We start from the raw sequence: 12,303 nt of genomic DNA on the forward strand, positions 1-12,303 counted from the left end.
AGAAGCCTCAACATGGCTGCATCATCCACCATGTTGGAAAGCATCGTCACCTCGGAGGAAAGGCCAGCGTCCCATCTCTGGGCCACCTCGCTTGAACTCCGAAGCGCATGCACATGCCTCCCTTTGGCGAGGCTGAACGCTAAGGGGAGAAGCCTCAACATGACTGCACCATCCACCATGTTGGGAAGCGTCTTCACCTCGGAGGAAAGGCCAGCGTCCCATCTCTGAGCCACCTCGTTTGAACTCCGAGGCTCATACACTTGAATCAGAGTAATATTCCCAGTTCGACTGCAACACAGTCCATTCTTGGGATCCCTTCAGGTTACAATTATTAAGCTTAAGTACAATCCATTTGCTTAAATCCAATATTGGTTATAACTCGTGAAGCTTGCATACAATTTATTTGTTCAAGTGATTGGAGTTAGGATACCCAGTTAAAGTTATTTAGTTCTTCAATCAACATTACGTTCAATTACTTAACGATGCCAACATACTTAAGAGAAAGAAACAACATTGAAGGAAAAAGAAATTATATTGACTTTCAACTGAGATTACAAAAGGGGGGTCTGAGGCCAGTACATCATGGGTAACTGAAAAGAAAACTATCCTAAGCCTGGGAAGATGATGGAGGTGCCTTAGCAGCTGGGACTTCCGCAGCTTGAGCATCAGAATTTGCTTCTTCTACCTCTACTACTTCATCACCCACCACTTCATCAGCTAGGGTTTGAGGCACTTCGTCCACAAACTCTGACCTGAGTTGCGACAGATCCTGATTGGGATACAACTCCTCAGCCCGCTCCATTTCCTCAGCATAAGCAAAGTTCCTCCAGTAAGTGCTGAAGCTCTTGTACTCCTCAGTGTTCTGAAAGTTGGCGATGTAGTCCTTCACCGCTTCTTCCCTACCCTCTTGGGCCTTCTCCCTTGCCTTGGTGGCATCATCCACATACCATTTAATTTGGTCTTCCAAGAACTATTACGCATCTTGGGCTGATGCCAATGCCGAATTTGCCTTCTCCAAGGTTTCGGGAGTCACCTTCTAGTGCTCATTGGAAACCTCCACCTTCTTAGTCAAGGAGGCAATCTCGCACTAGGACTCATGTACCTCCTTCTTCAATGCCTCTATCTGAGCCAAGGCAGACTCCAGCTTGGCCGATTCTTCAAGTTTTTGGGCCTTAGCTTCCTCAACCTCGGCCCTAGCTGCCTTTAGCTTCCTGCAAGGGAGGCCGTCTTCCTCTCTGAGAACTGGGTCCTCATCTGAACGTTAGTAAGGGCCTCCCTACACTCTAGTGCAAGGCCAAAAGTCCTAACACTTTGGCTCACAAGAGCCCTTGTCAAGTCCGTGGGATCACAAGAGGAGGCATGAAACTACCACCGATTCGTCCAGAATTTATAAAAACTTTCAGTAGCGCCTCGGATCTCAAGTGGCAGGGCCTCCACCAAAGCTGGGGCCAGAGGCTCCTCCCTTCCAGCAAGGAAGCTCGGAGACTTCCCTTGCACTCGAGTAGGCCTCTATTTGGTAGCCTTCTCCTCGGCCACCTCAACTGCCCTCCTTGTAGCCTCTTCAGCCTCGACACGCCTAACCATTTAAATCTTAATCGCTTTTGAGGTGGCTTCTAGTAGCTTCGACTGCCCGACTTCTTTGCCTTCATGGGACACAGAAGTCCCAAACTTGCCAGACGAGCTGGAGACATGGACCAGCTTCCTTTTCTTCGACTCCTCAGGGACTTTCTCCTTCTCCTGAGGCTCCTTAGACTTTTTTGGCCTCTGGGGGGTCTCCTCTTCAGAAGCCTCCGGTGTGCTGTCCTTGGAGAGACGCTCAACTCTACCTCTGACCTCCGTGGCGCCACTTGACCCTGGCTTCAGGGGCCTCCCCTTCATAGTGGAGGTTTCCTTAAGTATGGAAGCCATGTCAGAAACTGGGTACTCCTTTCTCTTAAACTTGTCTGCAGAACACAGTGCGTCAGTATCAAAATGAAAACACAAAAATATACAAGTGTGGGAGCTTCGTACCCTTGGAGGCCATTAGTTCAAAATCGAGGAAGTAGCGACTTCTGTCGATGAGGTGGTCGAAGTGGCGAAACTTCAGAGGTCTCTTGTAAATATCCTCTATCACTTCAAACTCCTCTCTGCTCAGCTCGAACGTCGTACTACTATCTGCAAAGGACGCCTCAATAGTTAGAAAAATAAAATTTTTAATACAGATTCCAAATTACTTGGGCTGGGAGACTCACGAGCTTCATAGTACTGGGTCGGTACTGTGCAAGCTAGGGCTTTGTCCCCCTCCATTGCCTGCCTCGCACCCAGAATCACGACTCCTTCCACCCCTTGATGGAAGAAGGTAGTCCCACTACAAATGGTGCATGAGCCCCCCAAGGAGTTAGGTAATGCCAACCCCTCGACTCCTTCCCTATTACCCTAGGCTGGAACAAGGTCATGAAGACATGGAGAGGCACGTCCTCCCGAAGTGATACTTCCTTCCACAGAAAGTACGAGCCGACCAACTGGCTCCACCCGTTTGGCAGAACCTGGATCGGTGACAACATGAAATTCCTCAGCACCGCCCTAAAGAAGGGGTGCAGAGGAAGACGCATACCTGCCTTAAACAGGTATTCACTCACCGCCACACAACCAAGCCTCGGATAACAGGTCCGTTCATGGGTTTCGAGAACTAACGTTTCCACATAGTGAGGCACACAGTACCTCTCCCTAATCTCCCCCAGCCTCTTCCATGTCATATTTGAAGGCACCCTAGACGCCCCCACTCTTCGCTATAGTCTACTGGATCCTCGGTCATAGCATACCTATCAACCTCAGAATCTCCCCTGTGACTGACCCCATGGCCAAATGACGTTACAGTGACCAACTCCCTACTCGAGGTGGACTCCATCTCAGAAATGACTAAAAACGCAATAAAAGGAGGATTTTCTGTGAAAAATACCTACTGAAAAACTACGTGAACAGAAAGTGCCGGAAAAACAGTGAACGGACAGCAACGTCGGAAAGTTTAAACTCTAAGAGAAGAAATCAGATGGCAAGTGTTGAAAAATCCAGAAAAAAGGAGTTCTTTTGCCTTTTATAAAGGGCCAGGACGAACCCTCACCGTCAGATCAAAGCTCATTCAATCTGAACCCTTCATTTTAAATCAAATCTGAGGCGTAGAATTCAAACGATTTTTCAAATCTACGTCTCAGATTTAAGCGTGTCTCCCACGCACCTCATCCAACGCGTCTGCTTCTAGAAGCTCCAGCTGTTCTAATAATTACGATTTTAATTCAACGGCAGCAGACGCCTTGGAAGTCGCAACGGTTTAGCCACCTTTCCTTGAAAACATGCGCAAAACATCAAATCATTGGCACAACTGCCAAGGATCAATTATTGTCAATGAACCTCGACTTCATCTTCAACATTTAACCATCAAGCCTCGCAGATTCGATTTTCCAACCACCTCGGCTTTATCTTCAACATTCAGTCATCAAGCCTCGCATGTTCAGTTTCCCAACCACCTCGGCTTCATCTTTAACATTCAACCATCAAGCCTCGCAGGTTCGGTTTCCCAACCACCTCGGCTCATCTTCATCTTTCAGCCATCAAGCCTCGCAGGTTCAGTTCCTCAACCACCTCGGCGTCATCTTCAATTTCAGCTTTCACAAGCCTCGCATATTCAGTTCATTCCACCACCTCGACTTTTTCATCATTCACCCACAACAGCACATTTTTAACTCCAATCATGATATAAATATCTATACTTGGACTTGGGGGACTATTATTTGGAGTTCAAAAATTCTTTCAATTTTTACCCAACCCACTGGCTTTACTTCATTAAAGTCCACGCATTACATAAATGACTATACTTGGACTTGGGGGACTATTGTTACGTGTCGTCATGCTTGGCCAACCTATTTGGGCCTATGGCCCACTCAATGCAAACCACGTGGCACTCTAGCCGAGGTAGCATGTATGGTGGAGGCCCTTCATGCCGAGGCCCATATACCAAGGCCTGTGAAAGTAGCCGAAGTCCATACGTCGAGGCCCATGAACCGAAGCTATGATGCGAGATCACCGAAAAGTTAGCCGAAGCCCTAAAGCAGAAGTATTACGTGAGTGACAGAAGCCCTGAATCCGAAGCCGAAGCAGAAGCCTCCGAACCATGAAGGAACATCTTCTATGATCACTTCTCCCAAGAGATCTTCTATATAAAGATCTTGTTTGAATGATTGATGGAACGTTTGTTATAAGTGTACATGTCAAGTCTTGTCATTAGCATGTGGGTTCTGCATAAACAATAAATGCGCAGCAAGCTAGCAAGTCAAGTCAAGGATGATGCCTAGGATTGAACGTTTGAATTAAAGAGATGAGGTTACGTGCCACCTAATCCAAGGGCTGCCATTTCACATGTACCACTATAAATATTTCCCTTGTATAACATTAAAGGGCTAATGCAAGAATCAATACAAGAAACCATACTTTACTCTCTCTTTCATATTATCTTGCAATATAATACGAGTTTATACATATTTACATGCACATTCATGAGCACCGATTGGTAATTATTGTACAATCGGATTACGAACATCCCACAGATTTCAATCGTTCTCATCCCGCGTCGTTGAGCTACTCCCCGCCCTGATCCATTCGTTCTAGACCGTCCATGTGTCTTAACATGTAGGACCTTCGCTCACGTGTGTACGGGTGGGTCCGGCATCTGTTGACAACAATTTTTTGGGTCAACAATTATCTTAAAAAATTTTAAAGTTTAATGTTCAATAGGATAATGATTTGATATTTTAGTGACCATTTGGAAATAACTGAATTTTAACGGTCGATGGAATTTCAATTTCATAAGTTTGACAATAATCAGAAAACTTCCAAAGTTTAATGTTCAGTGGAAAACATTGTGCGAAGTTCAATGTACATTTTGATTTTTAACCCTGACAATTGCGGATGTGGTGTTCTACTCAACAAAAATATCGTAGTTAACGAAATAAAACATTTCTTCTATTTAAAAATGAAAAAATAAAAAAAGTTGTTTGATAATTTTTGTCATCCAAGATTGAAATTTTGGTTACAATTCTTGAATTCTCATAGAGTTCCTTTGTTGTTAAACATAAGTTGGGTTGTTTAATAATCTTCTCTCCTTGCTTGCTCTTATATTTGATGATTGTGTGTAATTTTGAGTTTAGGAAAACTAACTCCCAATGAATTAACAAAGGAAGAATAGCATAGAAGTTCTTAATATATAATTTCCAACAGCCAAGTTCAAATACAAAAAGCACTGATATGTTGCATCACACATTTATTATAATTTTGGATCGCAGCATCCAAAGCTGTTTAGAGATTAGTTCTCATTCACTAGTATTATCATCTCTTTCTTCATCTTTCTTGCCAAAATGGCGAACGACCTTGGCATAGTAACTCCAGTCGGGGTGTGAAGGTGTTATAGCAAGCTGTCCGATTCTATGCTTTTTCACGTAAGTAGGAACATTGTCTGCATCAGTAAGTCCTTCCAGAAAGCCTCGTAATTCACCATTTGGCCCTAAAAAATTCCGAATGAAATCAGATCCTGCAAGGCAAAATCTAATTGACTAGTTCTATCTCACCTAGAAGTGTATCTTTGAGGTCGGGCTTTTTGTACGGTTGGGGAAATATCGCAGTATCAGGCTGCATGTTACGACAATTAAGAAATTAACTTCAATGACAATTAATTTATCGAAACTGAAATTCTTGAAACAGTGTTGTCCTTACAGGATTCAACAGGCACGTGTGGGGTTCATCGTCAACCAACAATGTATTTAAAGATGAATATTGTCCCTTCTCCCAGGGAAGACTTCGGTATTTCTTTTCCCAGAGATCCTTCAAATTCTTAAGAAACAGAGGCTTTTCTTCCTTCCTTAGGCAGTAAAATCCAGATTCTGTACATTCATCTTGACTCTATAAACAGACAGAGAACTTTAGAGTGCGTTTGTTTGTCGTTGCCATTTTTAGTTTTCAATTTTCGAAAAGACTCAAAACGTATTTGGTATGTTATTTTCACAAATACGATTTTGAAAACTAGGAAATTTTATAACACAAAACTCAAAACGACTTTTTGACGTTTTGAGTGATTTTGATAAAAACCCTTAAAAACTCAAAACAAGGAAAATGAGCTTAAAAATTTCTCAAATTAAAATAATTTATAAAATCACATAAAACATTACCCAAATACAGATACCCCTCCCTCTATCTCTCTTTCTCTTCCTATACTCTTCTAAAATATCATAAAATTATTTCTAAAAGATTTAAACCAAATGCATTTTCTAATTTTTTGTTTTTGTTTTGAGAAACAGTTTTTCAAACAAATCAAACATTTTTTTTTTTGTAATTTTAAAATAATCCCTCAAAATAGAAAATAGAAAATGAAATATGTTATGCCTTTCAACAACCTAGGCCACATCATCGGCAGTTGACCCCATGCATGCAAACCAAGTGGCAAAAATCTGTCGTTCTAACCCCTGTGGAACGAACCTATCTGGTGGCCAAACCCATGCTGCAACCGAGCTCTTAAGGCTGAGCCTCTCAAGCAGGAGCTAAAGGAAAATAAAGAACGGACCTAAAAATCTTCATGAAACGGATCTATTGAAGTGACTGATGTGACAACTCGCTGTCATCACCGCCACAGCCAACCTACTTGATTAAGCCTACTGCCACAGGCTATAACTTATAGAAGAAGAGTTGGTACTAGCATTAATAGCTAGGGATTGATTGATGCTCATGATGGAAAGTTATACTCATTGTCTCACACTATAAAAGCTCACACTTGGTGTTATGCCAAAGGTAATGCAAGTTTGGATTTTGATATTATAATTTTGCTCTCTACATTCTTCATCTACTCTCAATACCGACCCTCTTTTTTACATTGGAGACTTATGTTAAAAGCTCCCCACACTCATATATTTTTTCCCTAAAACTAACTTGATTATCAAAGTGCGTGCGATCGGCTCCACAATCACTGGAGAAGGCCACATGTGGCTAATAGTTTGTCCTAGTGTGTAGGGATATGGCTTGCTTGGACGTGAGAGGTCTTGAGATCTGTTGGCCACATTGGAGATACATTTTTTGAGGTCAACAAATTCAAAATTAAAAATATAAACGCATACCAAACGCACCCTTATTGTTTAATAAGGTGAACTCTATGTTACTGGACGATAATAAGAATGAAAAATCGAGCCAGATTCTCATTCTACCATACATTTAATATAATTGACATCCGATTTCAATGTTTATGAGGAAATTAGACTTACCCATACAAAAGCTAACTTGCTTCTCATTCCAGGTCCAGTGATACAGCTCAAAACACCATCAATGTTATGGCTATTCATTTCAACATCAGCATAAATATTGTACATGAACATACAAAAGAATCAAGAAAAAGTAATAAGTTGCACTTACTCTCTAGCAGACGACCACAAGCCCACCACAAATCGTTCAAAGCAAAATTTCATGAAGTCGGTACAAAACGGCCTCTTGAAAACTGTTTTGAAGTGATGATAATTTAAAACCATGAAGAAAATTAATTGAAAAATTACAAAAATAAATAGTAGTAAATTTTTATTATTTACCGAGAAATTTTCCGTAGGTGACATCAGGTTTCAATCCACGAACCGTGTGCTTATCTCTAACATGCACTCTATGTGTAAGTACTCCGCCAAGACAGAGAACGAGAAGTTTCTTTTTAGGACCCAAATTCAATTTTTCCAAAGGAAGGTCTAACTCATTTTCATCTTCGCTGCTTTCATCAGAAACCACAATTTTTTTTTTGAGTTTGTCTGCCATTTCTCAAATTCGAATTGTACGAAATTAAGGTTAAGTTGATAATTTATAGATCAGAAAAAGTTTGAAAGAGGACAATAACTTTAGCTTTGTTTCTTTTATTATGCCAAATGGTTTGGAATTCATGTACGATAAAAGAAATTAGGAGGGCCATCCCATTTATTCCACACCTATTTGCTTTAGGTTTGTGACACTTTGTTAAGCATAATCATGCCAATCTCTTGACAGCATAATCTATGATTATTCTAAATATTCTATTTAATCACATATATTAATTATTCTGTCGAATCATTTACGAAAAAAATCCAAACAAATACCATTTGAAATTAATAAGACGGCGTATCAAATTTCCTTGATGTTCAAAGCATCGGTTGCAACTCACTTAGCCCTGAATGAACGGCCAAAGTGGATTTAATGATGGATAACGCATGCTCTGATACTTAGAACCATCATCGATGAATTTGGGTGGTGATTATCGTACGTTTGCATATATGTCATCCTCAATAGTGCTAGAAAGGTAGTTGGGACTGAGCTCAAATGTTACAATTATTCCTCTTACAAATTTGAATTATATTGGGACCGAGAGAACTCATAACTCCGCTCAATCCCTTTCAATGGGTATAACACCAAATATATTCCTTATCTATTATTCCATATGTACAATTCACTATTGTGTATCAAATCTACCTTTGAGACAAATATGACAGTATTAATGTTTGATCAAGAATGTATTTTATATTACTTATTATTATCTTATTATCTCCATGCATAACTAGATATTGGTAAGTATATACATCTGCTTTTCTCTCTTGTTATTTTTAATTTGAGATTAAAATCAATAATTTTGTTTAGGACTTAAATGAAATTAAATTATGGTTTAGTGGCTAATTAATTAATTATTTCAAGGAATAGCTCCACTTTTGAAATTTCAAGCTACCACACATACCAAAGGACATGGAGTAGGAATACTAAATCCAACACATCGTATAATCAATAATCCAAATCTTGCTCCTCAGGCATAATCTAGTGGTGCAAAGGACAAGAGTGAGGTTATCTTAGCAGCTGCAGTGTGGGGATTCGATTCCTGAAACATGGAATTAGATTTCTTATAGGCGTAGTGTACAGACAGCTCTTGTTCCCTGACTTATTGGGGCACATCCCGCGATTTACCTCCCTCACAAAGCTCTAGGGGCAGGGCGGTGGAAGCCCCAAGGTTGGGGTTCAACCTTTTTTTTTTTTTTTTAATAATCCAAATCTTCAACAAGACTTTAAAGGAAAATATAAAAAGCAGAAGATTCCTTAGAAAATTAGCATTAGGAGTATCGGGTCCATTGTTTGTCGTTTAGTACTATATATTCCAAGTTCTAACATGCTGGCAAGATTCGAAAAGTAAACTTACGTTGTTGCGTTTGTTTTTTTTTTTTTTTCTTCGACAGTGAGAAAAATTTAGTCCCTGTTTGAATCAGTTAAAAAAAATCTCATTAAAATCTAAATCGAATTAACAATTAATTCTAACCTCATATTTTATAGTATTCACAGCTGTTTAATCCTAAATTCCATCAAATTTTATCAAATCTATTGATGATTTCATTTTTATCTAAATCAATCAGGACTTAAGATTTTGTATTGAAATTCCAAAAAAAAAAGAAGGTAATTTCTAAAAATCTGAAACATATTTCTAACTTTCTTTATAACTACACCGTCGAACAAACAATTTTGTAAGAAATCTTTCTTTTTTATTAATTAAAATTCAATTAATCATTAAAATTAGACATAGTTTCGTATCAACACAGATCACACAAACATGCAGCAGCCCAATGACGACACAAAGGACAAGGACCCAAGGTGACTTTCCAAGCAGTAAGCGGGGAAGAGGAGGGACGAAAACGCATAGAGAAAGAAACAGACACTCCCAACATAGATACACTAAGTTACATGAAGAAGAAACTAGACGAAAGAGGAGTCCAAAAACAGGAAAGCCAGCAATGGAGGAAAATTCACTTGGGATGGCCCGGAAAAAGCGGCTGAAAATGAGCTGATGAAGCTTCGATGGCCATAGATGAGAATGATACAAACTACGCGAATGAGGAGTGATGTACAACATATTATTGAATTGTTGAATGAATGGAAGAAAATTTTGATTAAAAGGATGAAAAACATCCGAATTTCGGTTTTGAGATCATAATACCATTCCGAAAAGAGGACAACGAAACAAGTAATACTCATCGTTTTGCATGATATACGATGGATTTCGGCCATTTGATTTTGCCTAGGGTTCAAAAATTAATTTTCAAAATTTTAACGGTATTTTTGTTATTTAATTATAAATAAGGGAGTCCATCTTTATATTAATAAAATTTGGTGAGTTTATTTCTTTATAATTTGGTGAATTCCAAATTTCGAGTTCTTAAGATTTTCGTCTCATTTTGCTCAGCGTGCGCAGGAGAGGATAATGAGACGGATGGGTAGTGGGGCTGAGGGAATAGACATCAACCCTAAAAAGTTCCAGGGTAATGCTTTTGTTCAGATAGGTTTATAGAATCCTATGCTGTAACTTGCATAACGTTGTACTGTTTATTCCTGACAGCCTTTCTTCTGTAGTAACTTTCAATGGTGTGGAATGTGAAAAGCAGTAGCTTCATTTGGTTTTCCTTTCAATTATTTTCGTTGGAATAAAGCTCCTGCACAGACTTCTTTGCACTGTCTGTACAAATAGCACAACCCATTTTCGTTGGTGAAACTGACAACATCCTATATTTCATAAAAAAAACTTGAAAAATAGTATCGTCATCAAGTTGTTAAAAATTTACCGAACAAACTAGCAACTATGTAAAAAAAAACAAAAAAAAAAAAATTACTCCAGAAACTAACTCAATTTTTAGATAACACTTCCGATTAAAATTTATTGCAATTTTCGAATATTTCAAAAACTCACCTAATATATTGAAGGTAGACTTTGAAAAATGCAATTTACATCTAGAAAGAGAAGCATAATTATATTTATGTTGAGTTGAATTCTAATGATTGCGTTTTCTTTAGGTTAAAAATGAGTTCATGTTGAGTTTATATCGTCATTGTTAATGCTTTCATATTTTTTGCCATTATATGAATGATTCGTGAACTTGTATTAAAATCAAGAGGTCATTTCTGAACTCTTGTTATTTTTTTATTTTATTTTATGTTTAAAGGCTCTTTAGTTAGATGAAATCTTCATACAAATATAGTATAATCATATGGTTTGATTTTACTCAAGACCATTAAAAAATACAGAGAAATTCGTCTGGTAATATGTAAAAAATATCGTCAAAAGGTGACACGTAAATTAAATCAGATAAGCTAAATCCTAAACAACGATATTGTGGGTCATTCTTAGTAATGGATTCAAAGGCTCATCCAACATTTACGGGAATGGCTACCCTCTTTGTATTTGTTTTATTTCATTTACTCCCATCTGAAAAGTGTATATATATATATATGTAGCTGTGTACTCAAAATTGTCATCAAAGAATCATTCCAATTCAACTCCTTTTTTTTTAAGTTTTTACAATTATGCCAAAATAATTTTTTAAATAAAGTTAAATATTATTTAGCTAGTCTCAATAATGAAAACATTAACAACTCTCGACTCATTATCACTTAATAATATCTTACACTATCGATTATTCCCAACATAACACGTAACATGAAAAATAAAGTAACATAAAATTCAAAAAAATTAAAGTAATTGACAAAATAACCCATTATATTTTCAAGTTGTAATTTTATTTCTGCATGTTGAGATGCATATACATTCTCTATGCAGCAGCCCATAGACCATATAAAAGCAACGATGACGTTCCGAGGTGTAAGTGGGGACAAGGAGGGACGAAAACGAGTAGAGAAAGTTGAAACGGACACAACATCGACACACTAAGGCACATCGAGAAGAAACTCCACCCGGTTGACGGGCGACCATTGGGTGGCCATGGAAGGAATATCACATGGTACTGTGGGAGTATCCGGCGGATGAACTGAATGCAGTGCCGGCAGCCATACATGAGAATGATCCAAACTACGCAGATGAGGAGGCGAAGGAGAGGATATTGAGAGGGGAGGTTAGTGATGATTGGCTAAGTTGCGTTACCGAAACAGTGGAGAGAATTGATCCTCAGTTGTAGAGTAATGCTTTATAAATGTGTGCACGAGACACTGGATATTCGGCAGTATTTCACTTTAACATGTATATAATGTTTGTGTTGGCTTGTCAAGTAATGGAAGTAGTAACTTGCAATAATATTGTATTTCTTCTTGAACACATTACCCTTTTTACGACTTTTAGATCTACTGTTCCAATTTTTTTTAACGTATTAATTTGCAATTTAAAAAGGATATACAAAAATGAGCATTTGGCGAAGGAAAACTGGATCTAGGTTTACTTTGGGCAGGGTAATATGACCCAGGAATGGGCGATATCAAATAAAATAATATAATCAAAAGAAGCAACAGCTAAGCATGCCT

The 12,303-nt window shown here is 38.7% G+C and overlaps 1 protein-coding gene across 1 annotated transcript; it reads right to left on the reverse strand.

The window, feature by feature from the left end:
- Nucleotides 1-5,213: 5,213 nt before the first annotated feature.
- Nucleotides 5,214-7,869, reverse strand: LOC111404119 (uncharacterized FCP1 homology domain-containing protein C1271.03c-like). Its single transcript, XM_023032860.1, has 6 exons — nt 7,596-7,869; nt 7,426-7,507; nt 7,278-7,347; nt 5,743-5,928; nt 5,598-5,658; nt 5,214-5,533 (listed from the first exon to the last, which is right to left on the reverse strand). Exons 1-6 carry the CDS (start codon nt 7,807-7,809, stop codon nt 5,343-5,345), a joined length of 804 nt encoding a protein of 267 aa, XP_022888628.1. The 5' UTR covers nt 7,810-7,869; the 3' UTR covers nt 5,214-5,342.
- Between the last annotated feature and the right edge of the window lie 4,434 nt (nt 7,870-12,303).

The sequence above is a fragment of the Olea europaea genome, chromosome 11, assembly GCF_002742605.1.
Source record: "Olea europaea var. sylvestris chromosome 11, O_europaea_v1, whole genome shotgun sequence".
In the NCBI taxonomy this organism is placed as follows: domain Eukaryota; kingdom Viridiplantae; phylum Streptophyta; class Magnoliopsida; order Lamiales; family Oleaceae; genus Olea; species Olea europaea.